The 21330-nt window shown below is 34.7% G+C and overlaps 2 protein-coding genes across 2 annotated transcripts; both read left to right on the forward strand.

Annotated features, from left to right (window-relative positions):
• The first annotated feature begins 1364 nt into the window (after positions 1 to 1364).
• Positions 1365 to 4172, forward strand: LOC133313833 (protein SIEVE ELEMENT OCCLUSION B-like). The gene is made up of 7 exons (XM_061515241.1): positions 1365 to 1589; positions 1757 to 1825; positions 1935 to 2347; positions 2526 to 2614; positions 2704 to 2840; positions 2953 to 3444; positions 3563 to 4172. The coding sequence occupies exons 1-7, from the start codon at positions 1365 to 1367 to the stop codon at positions 4166 to 4168; spliced, it is 2031 nt and encodes a 676-aa protein (XP_061371225.1). The 3' UTR covers positions 4169 to 4172.
• A 13434-nt stretch (positions 4173 to 17606) lies between these two features.
• Positions 17607 to 20458, forward strand: LOC133313834 (protein SIEVE ELEMENT OCCLUSION B-like). Its single transcript, XM_061515242.1, has 7 exons — positions 17607 to 17791; positions 17986 to 18070; positions 18190 to 18602; positions 18684 to 18775; positions 18884 to 19020; positions 19219 to 19707; positions 19851 to 20458. The coding sequence occupies exons 1-7, from the start codon at positions 17607 to 17609 to the stop codon at positions 20451 to 20453; spliced, it is 2004 nt and encodes a 667-aa protein (XP_061371226.1). The 3' UTR covers positions 20454 to 20458.
• The last annotated feature ends 872 nt before the right edge of the window (positions 20459 to 21330 follow it).

Raw genomic sequence — 21330 nt, forward strand, 5'->3', positions numbered from 1 at the left:
TGTATATATGTTTTGTGCCATCTGTTTTATTTTTACTTGATTGATATTTTTCGTTATATAATAAAAATTAAACTTAAATATTATTTATTATTAATATCATTTAATTTTATCGAATTAAAAATAAAAAAATATTAATTGATAGACACGTAAAATTAGATGATGATAATAATAATAATAATAATAATAATAATAATAATAGAGAAAGAGTATATTTTAAATTTAGAATAAAAAAAAGGTTTGGTGTTTGTCTTTTAAAGGACATAGAACTGTGTCCTTTTGACGAAAGAAGGAAATATATAATGAAAATCATGTGAAAGAAAATATGTGATTCTTTTTTTATTTTAAATTTTAAATAAAAAATACTAATTTTAATTAAAATGACCATCCTTTAAAAGAATAAATATTTTGTCGAAAAATAAAATCCTATGTATTTTACATACATATCTTACATAGTCAATATTTAACGATAGAATGTGTGGTGGATTGGGCTTCTTACACGACCCATTTCTCAATTTCACAGTCTGAGGACAAAACATCTGCAGCTCAAAGCTTTTGGAATCTTTGATAACCACCTATACCTATAGTGCAAGGATCTTTGGCTATTTCTTTATGAACTGGCGCATTCTGTGTTTCTTGAACGACCTATACATGAATGCACCACCCTACTTTTTCCGTTATATATACGATAGAAACCACCACACTTTATCATAAACCAATAGAGACATAATTCTTCTCATATCAATGGCTCTATCTCCATTCACATAATAACCCATCGGTTTACGTAACCAGTCGGTTAAACATCTCTTAACAACCTACATATAAACTAATAAAATAATAAGGTTTGTCTTATATTGTTTCCTTGAACATTTTGATAATAGATAGATTTATTTTTATTTATTTTTCGTTTTACCGTACCGTGACATATCATTATCTTTCCCAAAAGCAAAAGTTTGGCGATATTCACTTCACACACACAAAAAGAAATACGTTTGGTGAAATTGTGATAAAATCCCAATCCTATCCTTAATCTTCTGATCTCACAATTCACATGTACCTCATGACCCCTTAGGGGTATGTCGTGAACACCACATAAGAGCAGCATGTTCCACGCTTGGAGACCACCACATCAGAAGCTACTTTATGTATTATTCTCTTTTGAACTGTCTTGTTTCTGTTTCTTAATTTGAGTCATCTCTACGCTGAAGTTAATATGCCAAGTTTAAAGTACAACTCTCACGCGCACGCACTCGAGCCTAGCTATAAATAAGTTGATGAGTGAGCACAACCAATAGCTCAAGACAAGACATTATTTTCTTTCAAATACAAACCTAAGAGGATATATAGTATTCTCAGATAGAATTACCATGTCATTGTCCAGCGCAGCTTCAGCTACCAGTTTGATCAAACAGGGTGGCACTAGTTTGATCCAACAGACTGCCACTTTGCCACAACAGAAAGTTTACCTTCCCAACCCATTTGATCTTAATGACCTTCAGATCCTCGACAAAGTTTATCTCACCCACGTCAGTGATGATGAAACTTGCGATACCAAGATCATTTTCGACCTTGTGTCCAATGTTATACTTCAGGTAATTTATTCACATTCATTCTCCCACTCCCACCATGTCAATTATTTATAATTTATTTAAATAATAGTAAAATTTCTACCTTGTCATTATAAACTTTTATTATTATGGACTAACACGACATCACTTTATTATTATATAGTACAACTAACTTTTTAATTATTTTACAGAGTTATTCACAAATTCCCATAACCAGTTTCAAACCAGAATTCTCTACACTGAAGCTGATTTCTTGTCAGGTTATTTTTTTTAACTATATGTTATATGATCTATTAGTTTACATTGGTAAATGAAAGTTTTAAGCAAATTATGTCTTGCTAATTAATAATTGAGACAACGATGACACAGATGATAGCCACACGTAGTGCTGCACATTGTGCTCACCAAACAACATTGTGGATTCTTCAACACCTGAGATCTTACTCCTGGGATGCAAAAGCACTAATAACTCTAGCTGCTTTCACTTTGGAATATGGGAATGTTTTGCACCTTAATCGGGTCCCAACAACGGACCTACTTGGAAGCTCATTGAAACAACTGAATCAAGTTCAAAGCAGAAGGGTCTCTACTGATGTTACTGAATTGGTCACCTTCATAGTGCAAGTGTTTCAGGACGTTAAAGAATTGGCAACGTGGTCTGCTGAAGGTTATGACCCAGAGGATGTTCCTTCCTTGACTGAAGCCTTGCAAGAGATCCCTGTTGTTGTATACTGGACAATTGCTGCCATTGTTGCTTCTACTGGCAACCTCTTCGGTGTACCGTAAGTTGTGGTCTATTCAACTTATTATTTCATATATCTAACATATCATGTGAAATATTTTTTAGTACGAAGTTCCAAAAGAATGCTACTGACTTTGGAATTGTGTTACAGAATGTGACTATCCCATTATTATATATAACTGCAGTTGTGTTGTTTATTTTTGTTTTTTGTTTTTCAGGGAGGATAGATTATCAGATTATAGGGACAGGCTTTCTGATAATGTTAGGAAGTTGAAAGTGCATCTAAAGAAATGCAAAGAGCAAATAGGTTAATGAATTAATTGCTTCCTGTTCCATCAATTCTTTGAAGTTTGGAACGCAAATGCTATAATAAGAGCTTATCTCTACGTGGTGCAGGCTATGTAGATGATTACTGGATCCGCATGAAAATCTTTGACAAGCCTAAAGATATTGTAGATTGTTTGAAGGCTCTGATCTATCGAGATGGAACTCAGAATCCCCGAATATATGAAGGCACCAACCAGGTTAAAACGGTAAGTTTTGCTGAATGCATCAACTTGTCTCATATTTGGAATCTCCAAATTAGAAAGAGTTCAATGATTTTTAATTTTTAATTTTTTTTTTTAAATTTTATGTCTCAAACAGGGTATTGAAGTGTTCAGGCAGAAACATGTGTTGGTGTTTATTTCGAGCCTGGACAGCATTGACGATGAGATTCTGCTTTTAAATTCAATCTATGACAGATTGCAAGAAGAACCAAAAACAATGAAAGGTTTAAAGAAAGAAGATTTCAAGATTTTGTGGATCCCCATTGTGGACGACTGGGATGATGCCCTTAAAGATAAATTCAAAGCTTTGAGGAGTAAAATCAAATGGTACTCAGTGGAGGACTTCTTTAAGTTACCAGGTCCAGGGCGCAGGATAATAACAGATCCAGATAGATTGCATTACAGGGATAATAAACCTATTATCCCAGTGTTCAATCCTCAAGGTACCATAATAAATGAAAATGCTATGGAATTGATTTTTGAATGGGGGATAGACGCGTTCCCTTTTAGGAAAAGTGATGGTGATGATCTTAAACTAAAATGGAAGTGGCTTTGGGATGTTCTCAAAAAAGCAATTCCCGGACTAGAGGTAAGCTCAGACTTATTATATATATATAAGCAATGCAAATTTCAACTTTGTTAATAAAATATTCTTATAATGATCCATATATATATATGAAATTATTTATTTTTACCATGTGATTCAGGAAAAAGGAGACAGATACATCTTTATCTATGGAGGTGCCAACAATAAGTGGATTCAAGATTTTACACTCGAAATGGAAAAAATAAAAAGGAATGAGAATATTAAGCGTGCAGATGTTATAATAGAGCACTATCTGTTGGGGAAGGATGATCCTAACCGTGTTCCTAGTTTCTGGATTGGAATAGAAAGAAAGAAACAGAATAAGAAGCATCGAGAGGAGGTGGATTGTGAGATTCAAAGAATTGTGAAGAGTTTGTTTTGCCTCAAAAGAGACCCACAGGGATGGGCTATTCTCAGCAAAGGGGGTAACATAAAGATTCTTGGTCATGCCGAGCCTATGTATCAAACTGTTGCTGAGTTTCAAAATTGGAAAGAGAAAGTGCTTGTTAAAGAAGGGTTTGACATTGCTTTCAAAGAATACTATGATGCTAAGGTCAAAGAAATATCTGCTAGTCAACCATGTGCAATTATCAATGTTGATAGCTATAGTGCAAATGTCATAGCAACCATAACATGCCCAAATCCCACGTGTGGGCGTGTGATGGAGGTTACATCTGTTAATTACAAGTGCTGCCATGGTGATGCTCCAATCAGTGGCAAGATCTGATTCAAGAGGAGAAGTATCTACCCGAGTTTGTTTTGTTGAAGTTCTAAGTTCTGGTTCAATTTATGTTTGTTTACTATGTGTTTGTGTGTGTCCAAACAAATGCATCGTGTGTTATAATCACCGGCTGTTCTCCCCCTTGAAGGGGTAGAAATAAAATAATGCCTTCAATATGTCTGTCTGTTTTTAAAAATCTTTATCAAATAAAATTAGTTATGCGTGATAAAAAGTCGAACAACTCCCCCTCTATTTTGTTCCCCGTTATTTTGCAGCATCTTTGGTAGTGGATTAAACCTAATGATTAATTTGTACTTGCTTTTTTGCGATATAGTCATCAGTATATGAAAATTGATGAGTGTTGGTATAAAAAAGAATTTTGTTTAGAAATAAGAAAAGTCAGAGTGAGATATCTGCAAAGCAAATAATAAAGCGTAAGGGGAGTAACACTTATAAATTTATAAGATTAATCTTTCTCGTATTATAAGAGATATTTTTATCTCTTATATAATATAAAAATACGTGGAATTCATGTTTTTTTTCTTTCTCTCTTCTTTTCATATGAGTCCCATATATTTTTACATGTACGTAAGAAATAATATTGTCGCCTATAACATAAGATATATTAATCCAATAAAATGTCAGAAAAATATTTCTGCAATTACTGCAGATAAGTTATCAGTATTTACTCTCAAAATGACGTCGTTTTGAGATTAAATGATTAAAAAATTATAATTAAAAAATTATAATTATAAAGATTATAATAATCCTAAAATAAATTAAAATTACAAAAACACCATGATTTCGGTCCCAAAATAATGTCGTATTGAACTTATTGCAGATAATTTATCTGCAGTGACTGCAGAAAAAGCAAACCCATAAAATAAATGAGAGCAATATGAATAAATCATTTCATGTTAAAATTTCATATGACTGGTCATGTAAATTTTTTATATCTATCTCTTTTCTTCTTAATAATAATTAAATTACACCTATTTAATGCAAAAATGCGAAGGAAGATATAAATATAAAATTTTTAGCATTAGCGGAGGACAATATAATCTAAAAGATTCTTAAGCGTGAGATATTTAGTCCTTGGAGAAGACGTGTTAGCTCACTACTTGAGTTTTTTTTTTTTTGGAAAGTTGCTCACTAGTTGAGTTAAAGAACTAATAACATGATTTAGCAAAAAAAAGAAAAGAAGAAGAACTAATAACATGATTGATAAGTCCATGAAATGTGACTTAAAACATATGGTTATTGATATGAAAATGCTAGAAAAAGAATACTTTGTGTATAATTCATACCCCCAAATTACATTGAGCTGAAATGTGGTTGATTTAAATGCTAATGAGCTTCATTTTGATTTTGATTTTCATGCCCACATATTAATACTTCCCAAAGCAAAGAAGGAAGAAAGAAAAGAAAAGAAAAAAAGAAGAAATGAAAGTGGGCTGGTTATTGATATGAAAATGCTAGAAAAAGAATACTTTTGCAATGCAAGTCAGAAGAGCCCAGTTGAAGAAAGAAAAGAAAAGAAATTGGAAGAAAGAAAGACAAAGCAACGTTAGACACAATTGGAAAAGCATTCTGAAACCATTGAACCTAACCCTCGTAGTGCGAACCAACTCATTTTCATCCAACCACAATCCCAAACCTTCCATCTTGATTCTCCTTTACAAATCAAACCACCAAGCCACACCGGGTTTTTAATTTTGGTTTACCCATTGAGCCTTAGCCCCTCACCATTGTCCCTTAAGTGAGCGTTCAAACCAAAACACTGACCCTAGCCATTTTTATTCAAACAAAAAATGCCAAACACTACCCATAACTGATTGGGTGAGCTAGAGTTTGATAGGATTGTTGGCTGAAGCAATTTTTGGAGTGCGGTTACTGCCTTTGCAAAGGAAACGCACGATTGGGAGGAGCGTGTAGCATGTAATCGTCTCTGCATGTGGGAGCATCAGCTATAAAAGAGAAGAGCAAAGCATTGTAGGCACTTTTTTTCTCTCCATCTTTTCTATTTTTCGTGGTGGTTTGTTTTGATCTTTACATTTTTCCTTTTTTGTTAGTTTTTTCTTAGCACTGTAGCAGAGCTATTTTGTGGATATAGCTCCTGCCTCGTAATTTCCATTTGTTAGTTGTAATTTCTTTTTAACTTTCGTTTGCTGTTTTTGTAGCTCAAGCCTTAGTTATGAGCTAAACCTTTGAAGGTTGGATTTAGGTTACCTGAACCTCAGTGATGGTTGATTGCTAATTAATGTTGTTAATTTTTAATTCTCAATTGTTATTTTTTATTTCAGAAGCTGTCTGCTGACGTAGAAAGTGAAAAAAGTACAACTTTAATATTATAATTATGCATTCCCGGGAATGCATGGTTAAAGTCTGTTAAAAAGACATAAGTTTGTGTCCTTTAAAAGAACACTCTTTTTTTTCCCTATTTTTAATTATAGGAAAAATGTTTATCCTTTTAAATGACACAACTTATATCCTTTCACTCTCACAAAGATATGGGACCCATACCTTTATTTTTTTTGTCAACTCTCTTTCCTTCTTTATCTATCTCCTTCTCTCTATTAAAATGACACAACTTTACATCCTTTAAAATGACACACACTTTACCCTTAATTATATATGAATAATAAATAATTAGGCCAATCTGATAGGCTAGGTAATTTTAAGCTCTTTTAAAGACCAAGTTTTCGATCTACTTAGTTGAATAAACTTTTTTAGAAGTCAAATTTAGTTTGTTTGCTAAATAATTAGTCAAAATAGAGTAACAATAACTTCTTTATTTACCCATTTCCTAGCAACTATATTCTTTTATTCTTTTGGAGTTTATTGCCCTACATCTTATTGAGCTCGTGGATTCAGATGATCAACTGGAATGACTTTCCTGGAAGGTAGATATTTATATTATGTATATCCGGAGGATAAAATTTTCACCACATTGACCAGATTCCCATATCTGGCTAACCTGGTCAAAATAATCACTTGGGTTGTTAGAGTGCTTCTCCTATAGTATTGTGCAAGGGTTTAAGTTTTTATTTTAGAAATTTATCTTCTGTTATACTCACATATAGTGAATGAGTTTCTTTGTAAAGGGAAGAGAGAGAAAATATCAGTGAAATTCACTCACTTTTACATGAATGTGATAGAAAAAAAAATTAACAGTAAAAATAAAATTATTAAACCCAATATATAATATCAAAACTATGTGGAATTTGGATATTAAAGTAAGCAATGATGTTAGGTGAGTTTAGAGATCACAATTCAACCCAAAATTTTAGAAATTTAGATATATGGATCCTTCTACTTGGTGATCATTCATTGCAATTTTAACTAATGTGGGATTTTGCTTGTTCACATTTGAATTCGTCATCACTCAGTTCATTCAGTAATATGAGACTTCACTAACTAATACTTGAATTCCCAAACAAAATGTAAACATGAATCACTTAATTGGTTCAGTTAAATGGTATTAGTTCTTTTTTATATTTTTACGTAGGGTTTGCTTTTTCTACAATCAATGTAGATAACTTATTTACATTGAGCCCAAAACGATGTCGTTTTGAGATGAAAATCAAGATATTTTTGTAATTATAATTTATTTCAGGATTATAATAATATTTTTCATTGTAATTTTTTAATTTTCAACCTAAAGCGATGTCGTTTTAACAGCGAATGTAGATAACTTATCCTTTTAATACAAGTGGTGCACTTAACTATTGTTGAAAATGGTACGGAGGAGCTAAAAATCCTTTTAAGGGATACATTTACCAATTGGCCCAAATGATAAACCATAATAAGTGGGCTGATGCAATAAGTGGGTTGATGCTATATCACTACTCACACTTAAATATTTTCAACATTTTCTCCTCAAGTGTGAGGCCGAACTTCATACTCCCCCATAAGTCTCTTCTCTTTAAGTATTGGAGTTACATTAACCTTTTACGTAGGAGCCCAAAACCTATTACGAAGGATACATCTAACAAAGGACCCAAATGATAAATCATAATAAGTGCATAATAAGTGGACTGACGTCATATCTTAACCCAAAATCTTAAGGCTGTAATATTTTGCATTTATATGATGGGAAACGTGTTTGTCTTTTTAAATGACACAACTTATGTCATTTCACTCTCACACAGAAGTGGAACCCATACCTTTATATTTTTTTGTCCACTCTCTCTCCTTCTTTATCTATCTCTTTCTCTCACTTAAAATGACACAATTTTACATTCTTTAAAATAATACACACTTTTCCCTTATATGATATTCAATTGATCTATGTCTAGCTAATGTGGGACTTCACATCACTACTCACACTTAAATATTTCCGACAACTATTATTCTTAAACTAAGCTATCATTTTATTTTATGTCTGCTTGAATTTTCTACATGCTTTTGTTTTTGAAAATACAGTTTATGGCACTGACCATGTTAATTTTTTTCATCCTCGTAATCCCTAATCCATCATAATTCGATCCCGTAGAAGCACTTTGTCAGAATGCAATACAGGTGAATAATGATGCTTTTTCATTCATATATCATCTTCCTCTTTAATGAGGTATATATACAAGTGTACAAAACAACTCTCTGAATAATAATAGGAAAAATATCCTAACAACTCTATCCTATTCAATCTGATCACAGTGGTTTTAAAATATAAACAACTTTGTAACAGTAATTTTAAAACAACTTTGTAACAGTAATTTAAATTTACAAACTTCCTTTCAACACTCCCCCTCAAGTTGGTGCATGTATGTCAATCATGCCCAACTTGTTAGTCATTTCTTCAAAGGCTCTTCCTGATACGGCTTTAGTTAGTACATCTGCAATCTGTTCTTCAGACCGTAAATAGGGAGTTTGAATAATCTTTCCATCCAACTTTTCTTTAATGAAATGCCTATCTATTTCAACATGTTTTGTTCTATCATGTTGTACAGGGTTGTGGGCAATGTCTATTGCAGCTTTATTGTCACAGTATAAGTTCATAGGTTCTTCATACATAATTCCCAGATCCATAAGAATGCTTTTAATCCATAGGAGTTCACAAACACCTTGAGCCATCCCTCTGTATTCGGCCTCTGCACTAGATCTTGCAACCACTTTTTGTTTCTTGCTTTTCCAAGTGACTAGGTTGCCTTCTACAAAAGTAAAGTATCCTGAAGTTGATTGCCTAGTAGTTTTATCTCCAGCCCAGTCTGAATCAGTGTACCCTTCTATGCTGGTTTTATTACCTTTTTTGGAGTATAAAAGACCTTTTCCTGGTGAACCCTTGAGGTATCTGAGAATGCGATATACTGCATTCATGTGTTCTTCACTAGGAGAGTGCATGAACCTACTTACCACACTAACTGAATAGGCAATATCAGGTCTAGTGTGTGACAGATAAATTAACTTCCCTACTAACCTTTGATATCTGTCCTTGTCTGCTTTAATCTGATTTGGGTATATAGCCAGTGAGTGGTTCATCTCAATTGGTGTATCAGTTGGCTTACAAGCCATCATTCCTGTTTCGGCTAGGAGGTCCAAGATGTACTTTCTTTGAGATAAAAATATGCCTTGTTTGGATCTTGCAATTTCTATCCCAAGGAAGTATTTTAATTGGCCTAGATCCTTCATTTCGAATTCAGAGGCTAATCTTTTTTCAAGTAACTTCATTTCTTCCACATCATCCCCTGTTAGTACCATATCATCCACATAGACAATGAGTATAGCTACCTTCCTATTGTTATGTTTTATGAACAATGTATGATCTGAGTTACTTTGTTTATATCCAAACTTCTTCATTGCCACAGTGAACCTTCCAAACCATGCCCTAGGTGATTGTTTGAGACCATACAAAGCCTTCTTCAATTTGCAGACTACATTATCTTTTGAAGGTGCTAGCTTTACTCCTGGTGGAACCTCCATGTATACCTCTTCTTCTAAATCACCATTCAAGAAGGCATTTTTTACGTCAAATTGTTTTAGGGGCCAGTCTCTGTTGGCTGCTATGGATATGAGGATCCGAATTGTGTTAAGTTTAGCCACGGGAGCAAATGTGTCTTGATAGTCCACCCCATACTTTTGTGTATATCCTTTTGCCACAAGTCTCGCTTTGTATCTATCAATACTTCCATCTGCCTTGAGCTTTACGGTGTACACCCACTTGCATCCAATTTTTCTTTTGCCATTAGGTAAGGAAGTTAACATCCATGTTTCATTCTTTTGGAGTGCTTCCATTTCGATGTTCATTGCTTGTTTCCATTTTGGGTCCTCCAACGCTTCCTGCACACTATTAGGAATAGATACAGTGGATAATTGATTGAGTGTTAGAGCATATGATCCGGATAGCTTGTGAGAGGAAACATAATTGCTTATGGGATACTTGACTTTTGCTTTTGGATCTGCTTCATAAAAAGGTTTTGGTATACCTTTGGTTGGTCTATCTGACCTTCTGACTTGTGGGGATGGGATGCTAGGAGTAGTAATTGAAAGTTCTATATTACGGATAGGACTTACCTCAGTAGTGGTTTCTGCTTGTGCTTCAGTGTTGTCCTCTGCAGGTGACTCAGCTATGTGTGGTAAACGTGGAATCTCATGCGGTGAAGGAGGGTCTGTACTATGATGGATTGTTTCAGGTGGTTCAGAGATTGGAACTTGAGGAGGAATTTGATTTGTAGGAAGAGGGGGTGCCGGAATAGGAGTCACATGGGATGATAACCAAAATTCTCCTTCTCTAATATGCTGAATCTCCCCCTGAGAAGGAGAAGAAGGGGCTCCCCCTGAATAGAAGGGTTCGGTTTCTCTAAAGGAAACTTCAAGGGTGACAAACATTTTATGGGACTTGGGATCAAAACATCTGTATCCTTTTTGTAGATCAGAATAGCCTACAAAAATGCATTTTCGAGCACAAGGATCAAGTTTATTTCGAAGAGGTTTGGGAATGTGAACATAAGTAATGCAGCCAAATATTCGGGGTTCAAGATTCATTTTATGGGGAATAGAGAAAAAGTCTCCAATTTTTGTTGGGGGGTGAGAAAATTGATGGCACTAGAAGGAGTACGATTCACCAAATATGCAGCGGAGAGAACAGCCTCACCCCAATAATGAGAAGGTACATTCATATCAAAAAGGGAAGCGCGTACTATTTCTAAGAGTTGTCTATTTTTCCGTTCTGCCAACCCATTTTGTTGAGGTGTATACGTACAGGAGGTTTGATGTTTAATACCACAGGAGGTTAAGAACTCAGAGAAGGAACCATTCTTGTATTCTAGGCCATTATCCGATTGAAGAACTTGAATGGTACTGTTGAATTGGGTATGAACCATGCTATGAAATTTTTTAAAGGCAGAGAAGACTTCATTTTTATGTTTGAGTAAGGAAATCCACACCATACGGGTACACTCATCAATGAAAGATACATAATAATAAGCTTGAGAGAAAGATGGGACCTTAGCAGGTCCCCAAACATCAGAATGGACAACTTGAAAAGGAATGCAACTTTTATTCATACTTGGATAAAATGGAATTCGATGGCTTTTAGCCATTTCACAAACAGAGCATTGAAATTTAGAAGAATTAAAATTGGAAAATAAATTTGGAAGCAATCTTTTAAGATAACTGAAGGAGAGATGTCCGAGTCTTCTATGCCAAAGCCAAGCAGTAGAGTGGGAAGAACCTGGAGATGTAGTCACAGAGGCTCTTCCATGTGGATCTGGTTCATCAACAGAGAGGTCCAAGAAGTAGAGATTTCCTCGTCTAACACCATAGCCAATCACCTGGTTCTGGACGTCCTGAAAGACACAAAACGTGGGATAAAAAATAACATTACAGTTAATGTGAGAGGTAAGACGACTGACTGAGAGTAAATTAAAGTCTAGAGAGGGAACAAGAAGCACAGAGTGAAGAGTAATGTGGGGGGTAAGAACAACGGTACCCTGACCAGTAACAGAAGCAGAACCACCATTAGCAGTGGTGATAGTGGTTGTTGGGCAAGGAAAGCAATTTTGTAAGGCGGAGGCATCACGAATCATATGATCTGACGCCCCAGTGTCAATTATCCATGAAGAATTCCGAGAGTGAGCAGAAAGAGTAAGAGAGTTACCTAAAATTCCTTCATACACAGCATTAGCACGAGGGTGTGGAGAGGATTCACCTTCGGTGGAAGACTGGAGGGCTTTGGATGGTACCTTTCTGCGAGGACGCTTGTTAAAATCCCACCACTCAGGATATCCAACAATTTCATAGCAACGAGTCTTTGAATGTCCAGATTCACCACAGTGTGAACAAACAAGGGTTTTCCCAGAAGAACCCTCTTTGCGAAATTTAGGAGGAACAGGGGAAGGTCGAGGAACCTGTGACAGTAGGGCCGAAGAATCTGATGTGAGTGAAGGACGACCCATGGTAATACGTTGCTGATATTCTCGCCGAACATATGCATACGAGTTTTCCAAATCCAATTTGGGATCTTTTCGAAGGATTTCACCACGGACTTGGTCGAAATCAGAGTCCAGGCCACTAAGGAAGATGTGGACACGCAGACGAGACAGGGATGAGTGTGTTTGAAGTATTTCGTTCACGGTGGTGGCAGGGGAGGTCATTCGGTGATCAATTTCTTGAAATATGGAGAGGAGTTCATTGTAGTATGTAGACAGAGGACGACCGTTTTGCTTGGTTGAGAAGGAGCGTTGGTTGAGTTCGAAAAGGCAAGTTTCATCTGAACCATCATAAAAGGTCCGGCGAGCCGCATCCCAGATTTCATGAGCGGAGTCGAGGCGGATGAAGCGTTGCATCAGTTGAGGAGTCATCGAGTCGATCAACCAACTTTTCACCCGCTTGTTGTCGGTGATCCAGGATTCATACGTCGGATCAGTGGTTGCTGGTTTCATTGTGGTTCCAGTGAGAAATCCCGACTTGTTCCGAGCTCCGATCCTCATGTCCATTAGTTGGGACCAAAGAGGATAGTTGTTATCATCAAGGACAACAGTAATGGGGAACGAGGAGGTGTCTTGTTGAATAACAATATTAGAGGGTACAGGGGAAGTGACGGTGGCTGGGGGATTTGAGAGAGGGTTGGAGTCATTGGAGTCATTTGGAGGGGTGACGGAGGCCATTGAATTTGGGAATTAGGAATTTAGATCGATTGGGTTACGGATGAGTTACGGGTGGGGTACAGGTTGGTTAACAAAAAAGAGAGGAGGAAATGGGTCGGGTTGTATAAAAGAAGGAGGAAGAGGGTGTGGTGTACGGGTGTTGGAAAAAAATTGAGGTGGGAATGATTCCCAAGATCAAAAGGCTGATACCATGTCAGAATGCAATACAGGTGAATAATGATGCTTTTTCATTCATATATCATCTTCCTCTTTAATGAGGTATATATACAAGTGTACAAAACAACTCTCTGAATAATAATAGGAAAAATATCCTAACAACTCTATCCTATTCAATCTGATCACAGTGGTTTTAAAATATAAACAACTTTGTAACAATAATTTTAAAACAACTTTGCAACAGTAATTTAAATTTACAAACTTCCTTTCAACACACTTCGTAGCAGTTTCTCTTTTGTAATCCTTCTTCAATCGAATATTCAAACACCAACAGTTTCCTAACTAATCCTTTTCCTTATGCCGAGAGTTCTAGAGAAACAAAGCTGAACAATATCACACCAACATTTCTTTTTTCAATTAGAAAAAGTTTGTAAACAAACTTGAAGAAGACCGAATTATACAAAAGAGAAACATGTTTGGTATGGAATATTTCATTGATTGACGGGTTATTCAAAAAGAAAAAGTTCTTAATAAAGAAAAAGAACGAAACTTCTTCATAACGAATTAATTTCCCTATAAACTTCATTATCTATTGCCTTCCTATACGGACTGAACCCAACTTTTCCTGTCCCTGTATGCGATAACCCTATTAAGCGGAGTTAAGGTGATTTCGCTTCCTTAAAAGAAAAAGAAAAGTAATGGTGTTAGGAATTGATTGAATTACTTATTGTTTTCTTTTTCTTCCATGAAGGTAAGAGTGAGTACTCTTTAGTGATTATTAAGATTTTGAGTTAAGCAAACCTAAACTAATTTATATCCCCAATAATTCAGTTAAAAGCAAGTTACGCATGTTAAGACTAAGGGATTTTATAAAGATGATTTTTACATTTTAACTCCAAATATCTGATATATTTATGAGTCTGATGTTTGTCATATTATAGGAGGTAAAAAAGAGAGAAAAAACATATGAATTCACACACTTTTATATATATATATATATATGAGATAATTTTATGTCCTAAGAGATATTAAACCCTATATTTATATTCAAAATGTAAGTGGTATATCTATACATAGCTCCCATATTACATGCACGTTTCTTTAAACAAAATCAACCCCTAAAATTACTCTTTTAGACTTCATAGTGGTACACCAGCTTTCCATCTAATGTTACATTATATCTTACACCAACATCGACATAGGACACGATACGACATGACACTTCGACACGTTAATTCTAAAATGTTAGGACATATTTTGATATTAAATAATATTTTTAATTTATGTAGTGCATATTATATTTAATATTCAATAATTTAACAAAAAATGAGGAAAAATGACCATTTTGCCACGCCTGGCCAAATTATTTACCAGACTGCCACGCCAACAGTAAAAATTCTCGGAATGCCACGCAGCATAATTCGCTACACTATGAAGCGAATTATGCTTGCAAATAATTCGCTACACAGTGTAGCGAAATATGTCATGTCAGGCTGCACAGTCAGCAGTAATGACACGTGCCAAGCAAACAGTAATTCGAGCATAATTCGCTACACAGTGTAGGAAATTACTGCCTGCTTGACACGTGTCATTTTTGATGACATGGCATATTTCGCTACACTGTGTAGCAAATTATTTGCAAGCATAATTCGCTGCACAATGTAGTGAATTATGCCGCGTGGCATTCTGGGAATTTTTACTGTTGGTGTGGCAGTCTGGTAAATAATTTGACCAGGCGTGGCAAAATGGTCACTGTCCCAAAAAATGAAGCTAAACTTATAATACCCATCAATTTTGCAAATAAACATAAGATATCCTAAATATTTATATTAAACTCAATAAAATGGTAATCGTAATCCAACGAATCTAATAGATAGAATTAAAAACACAACACAATGTAATCTTTGAACCCCTTTTTTGAGTCTCTGCAACGCGTGTTAGAGTGTCAGTGAGTAGGGGTGTTCATCAACCGATCCAAACCGATTCAAACCGCGAAAATCGAACCGAAAAACCGATAACCGAATAAACCGAAAATCGAAAAATCAGAAACTGAAAAAAAAACTGAAAACCGATCCAACCCAAACCGATCCAATCCAAACCGATCCAATATATTAATTATCCTCTACCTACGTGTCCTTTTTCCAATCATAACCCAAAAATTTCCAAACTCAAAGACCCATTAACTCATCAACTAAACCCAAGAAAAAACTTAGTCACGTCTCATCAACTATAGTATTGTTTACTGATAGTTTTGTATTTCAAATTTTTTTTTTACAAAGCCAATATATACAAAAGATATTATTTGCACAATAATCATGAAACTAATTTTAGGATATTCAAAAAATCGAAAATCGAAAACTGATCCAATCCAAACCGAAAAAAATTGGATTGAATCGGATCGGATTTGAAAAAAAATATAAACCGAATGGATGATTACATGATCAAACCGAAGGGATTGGATCAGATGAGTTTTGCTTCCAAAACCGATCTAATCCAGACCGCGAACACCCCTCTCAGTGAGTGTCGAACACGATACGTCAATTTGTTGAAGTGTCGGTGCATCATAGATTACATTAGCTACAATTATACGCAACAATTAAAACACATTTATCCCAAACTAATTGGAGTCGGTGGTAGATGAACCCAAATAAAAAGTACAAAAGGATAAAAAAAAATATATGAAAATAAAAGAAAATAAAAGGGTGTAAGAAAATAAAAAAATAAAAAAATAAAAAAAATAAAAAAATAATAAAAAATAGATTGGGAAGGGGAAAAGAAGAAGAGGGGAAATTAAGAGGAAAATGGCTAAAAATGGACCATCTGAAACATAGGAATAACAACGGGTCTAATCCTTCAACATGCTAATAGCTTTTCTCCATTCCGTCCTAAGGCACACTGTCCGCCAATTTATATCCCACTCCATTAAGTCTTGTTTTACTACCTTCCCCCAAGTAAATTTCGATCTACCTCTACCTTTCTTTATGTCGAGATCTTGGTAACAAACTTTTATTTTTACAGGAGCATCCAGGTGCCGTCTCAATACGTGCCTAAACCATCTCAATCTATGTTCTTTTATCTTTTCAACCACTGGTAATACTCGTATCTTACGTCGAATATCTTCATTTCTTATCTTATCCATCCTCGTATAAACACGTATCCACCTTAACATCCACATCTAATATCACACTAGTAAAAAAAAAAAAGATTCGGTTTGTTCAAATTCTTAATTTGTAAATTGATAAAAAATAATTTCATATATAATAAAGTGAATAATTACAAAATTATATTAATAATGCATTGTTGTGATTATTTTTATAAATTAATCATCATATATAATTTACAGATTATATAATATGATGAAAGTATGAAAACATTAATAATAATGTTCTAGTTATGTATAAGGGGAGGGTTACAAATAATAAAATTTACAAACTCTTACAAATTTTTGTATTTCTCAAAATACATAGATGAGTTTGTAAATATAATATTTTTTAAAAAAATACTTAAGGGTTTTATACTTCTAATATAATATGAGAAGAAATTTTTTTTTATACACTATTTAATTTTCGTACTAATATGAATTTCATATATAATTTTTTTTAATATATGTATCCCATATAATTTTTATCTCTATGAGATACGAAGATGAGAAATATAAAATCCAATGTTAAATAGATAGATTAAGGTTTGTTTCCGTACCATATTTATTCACTTTTCTTTTGCCCTTTTGCAGTCACAGGTCACTGTGGTCTTCCTCAAAAGGAAAAGTTTGGCGATATTCAAATACACACCACCCGGCACCCAGGAAGAAAATAGTTTCTTTTTCTTATAAAAAAAAGGAAGAAAATTTTAGTAAAGTAATTCCAATAAAATGGCAGTTATATCCCTGATAAGCTAAACCCACACGACTAAAGAACCCAAGTCACACAAGGGTTTATTGTGAAAATCACATCATATCAACATGTTTCATGCTCTGAGACCCCTGCAGAAGCTACTTTGTTTTTTTTTCCTTTTTATTTATTTATTTATTTCTCTCTCTCTCTCTACTAAAGTTATGAGGCAATTTGCTTCCCTTTTGCACTCCAAAGTCTATAAATAGTGGGAGCATCTAAAGCACAAGGCACAACATCATTTGCTTTCAAATACGAAACTCAGAAAAATAACAATTCACAGATTGAGTCATGATGTCATTGTCCAATGCAGCTTCAAATGCCACTTTGATCCAACAGAATGCCACCTTGCCAGAGCAGAAATCTCAGCTTCCTAACCCGTTTGAGCTTGATGACAAACAGATCCTGCACAAAGTTTATATGACCCACGTCAATGATGATGAAAAGTGCGATAAGGATATCCTTTTCAACCTTACGTCCAACGTTATCTCTGGCTCAACTCAAATTTCTGGAACTGTTGTAAGCAACATAGTTACACCCTTCATTAACCTTTCACTTTAGCAATTATATATATACTTTATTTATCTATGGTACTGTAAAATCTCTAGTTAATTTTCCATTATTATACCTTAACCAAATAATATAAACCTGTAAATTATATTAAAACTAACATTTTGATTGTTTTACAGAGTCAGTCGCAGATTCTTGTGACAAGTTTCAAACCAGACTTCCCTGCATTGAAGCGGATTTCTTGTCAGGTTATTTTTTTTTTTTAATGTATATATGTTATTGAATTTACTGAATAATCAGTTATAAGAACATAAAAATTTAAGCAAAAAATATGTCTTGCTTACAATTGATGCTGGCATCATAACAGATGATAACGACACGTGGCACTGCACAATGTGCACATCAGACAACAATTTGGATTCTTCAACAGCTAAGATGCTTCTCCTGGGATGCGAAAGCACTAATAACTCTGGCTTCTTTCTCTTTGGAATATGGGGAATTTTGGCACCTTTATCGTATTCCAGCATCAGACCAACTTGGAAACACATTGAAGCAACTGAACCAAGTTCAAAACAGAAAGGTCCCTGCTGAGATTAACGAACTAGTCATGTTCTTATTGGAAGTGTTTCAGCTCCTCAAAGAGTGGGCAACATGGTGTGCTATGGGTTATGAAACAGATGAAGTGCAATCCTTATCAGAAGCAATGCAAGAGATCCCTCTTGTTGTATACTGGACAGTTGCTACCGTTGTTGCTTGTACTGGCAACCTCGTTGGTATATCGTAAGTTCTGGTCTATTCAACCTCGTTGGAATATCATATTATATGAATGGAATTGATTTATTTTCTATTTTTTGGTTTCAGGGAGCATAAATTATCAGATTTTAAATACAGGCTTTCTGCTGCCATTAATGACAAGTTTAAGGATCATCTGCAAAAATGCAAAGTGGAAATAGGTAATTAATATATGTGCTTATATATATAGCGCTTCCTTTTCCTCCAAATTGTTTGGAGTTTGAACTCAAAATGCCAATGAGATACAATATCTCCATTTGTTGTTGCAGGCAGGATAGACGATTACAGAAACCGTATGAAGAACTCTAAAAATGTCAAAGATATTGTAGATCTTTTGAAGCTTCTGATCCATGGCAATGGATCTCAGATACCCTTATTATATGAAGGTGGCATCCAAGTTAATACGGTTAGTACTAAAAGCATTCAGGTTGCCTTAACTATTATTGCCTCATATTAGGTGTATATCTCTCTTATTCAAGGTAACTTGTCTCGTATTATATGATAATAAATCTCTGACGTAATTTTTGTCTTTCATCTCAAGGAAACTTGAAAACATTACTTAAATCATAAATGATTATATGTCTTTTTTCAATTTCCCAAATAGGGTATTGAAGTCTTCAAGCAGAAACATGTCTTGCTGTTCATTTCGAGCCTCGACAGCAATATTCGAGATGAGATTTTGCTTTTAAATTCTATCTACGACAGATTGCAGGAAAATCCAAAACAAGATAGAAAAGGTTACATGAAGGAAGATTTCAAGATTTTGTGGATCCCCATTGTGGATGATAAGTGGAACGACAGCCTGAAGAAAAAGTTTATGGAATTGAAGGAAGGCATGAAATGGTACGTGTTGGAGTACTTCTATGATGAGTTACCAGGCATTGGGATCATAAAGGAGAAATTGAAATACAACAGCGAGCCTATTGTGTCAGTGATCAACTCTAAAGGAGACATAATAAATGAGGATGCACTGGAGATTATTTTTCAATGGGGGATCGAAGCATTTCCTTTTAGGAAAATTGATGGCTATGATCTTACTAAAAAATGGAGCTGGTTTTGGAATTTAATGAATAAAGTTGATATTCATACAGAGGTAAGCACAAATATATATATATATATATATATATATATTTATACTTATATATAAAAACAGTGCACATATTTCACAGATTGGTTTATTATTATCTAATTAATTAATTTGTAAAACTAGTTACGTTTACCAACAATGTGAATCAGGACATGAAAAAGGGCAGTTACAGATTCATCTATGGAGGTGTCGAAAACAATAAGTGGATCCGAGATTTCACGATCGCAATAGAAAAACTTAAAAAGCATGAGCATGTCAAGGATGTGGATGTTCCCATAGAGCATTATCAGTTGGGAAGGGATAACCCCGACTTGGTTCCTTATTTCTGGATTGGCATAGATGGCAAGAAACAGAACAAGAAGTGCCAGGATCCTGGTGTGGACTGTGAGATTCAAGAAGTTGTGAGGAGCTTGCTTTGCCTTAAACAAGATCCATTAGGATGGGTTCTTCTTAGTAAAGGGGATCACATAAAGGTTCTGGGTCATGGGGATCCTATGTATCAAACTGTGGCTGATTTTGAGATATGGAAAGACAAAGTGCTTGTGAAAGAAAGCTTTGACGTGGCATTCAAAGAGTACTATGATCGTAAGGTTAAAGAGATATCTGCTCGTAACCCATGCGCTTATATCAATGTTGATAATGTCTTAGCAACCATAACTTGCCCAAATCCCAATTGTGGTCGTGTGATGGAGGTGACATCCGTTAATTACAGGTGCTGCCATCGTGATGATCCAAACAGTTGCAGGATCTGATTTCTGTGGACCAACAAGTATCTTCCAAAGCAAAGTTTGCTTTGCTAGCTTAAATATATGAAGTTAGTTTCCCTTCGGTTTTTGTGTGTTTACTTTGTATGCATGTGTGTCCAGACGAATGACATTGTATCCTATAGCCACTTTCTTCCCCATTGAATGGGTTGAAACTAAATAATGGCTTCAATTCGTCTGTATGTTACTGAATTTGTTGATTGAATAAAATTAGTTATGCTTGCGCGCATTGATCAACTCTCTCCCTCTATTTGTTCCTCGTTATTTTTGTAGCACCTTACATCGGCATTCAATTTTGTTGTGGTTCAGTTCCAATAATTAATTTGTCCTTGTTTATGTTATGTTGTTAATATATGTAAGAGGCAGACAATATATATATATATATATATATATATATATATATATATATATATATATATATATAAGGGAGAGTTATATTTACAAATTTTTTTTTCACAAACTACACTATTTACTCACGGGAGAACACTAGGTTACACTATGTTCTTTTTAAGGGTAACTGTAGATAACCTTATCTAAAGTGACTGTAGAAATGTTTACCCATATATGGATTCGATTTTTTTGCAGACACTCTATATGTATGTGCAGCTGTCAAATACTTGCCATATATATACGTGAAAGCATTAAATGTGGAGAATCATAACTCTACAAAACTGTTTTTTTCTACAGCTACCCTTTTTTAACTAAGTCTTATCTAAAGGAGTAGGGGTAGACATCCTTATCTAAAGTTAATAAAGGAGTAGTTGTAGACATCCTTATCTAAAGTGACTGTAGAAATGTTTAACCCTATATATTTAGGAGAAGGTTATTGTAACAACCAAGTTGTGTTACTACTATGTTACTACCA

This window comes from Gastrolobium bilobum, unplaced genomic scaffold (assembly GCF_033153095.1).
Source record: "Gastrolobium bilobum isolate Gb01-03AN ecotype WA unplaced genomic scaffold, APGP_CSIRO_Gbil_v1 utg11969, whole genome shotgun sequence".
NCBI lineage: Eukaryota > Viridiplantae > Streptophyta > Magnoliopsida > Fabales > Fabaceae > Gastrolobium > Gastrolobium bilobum.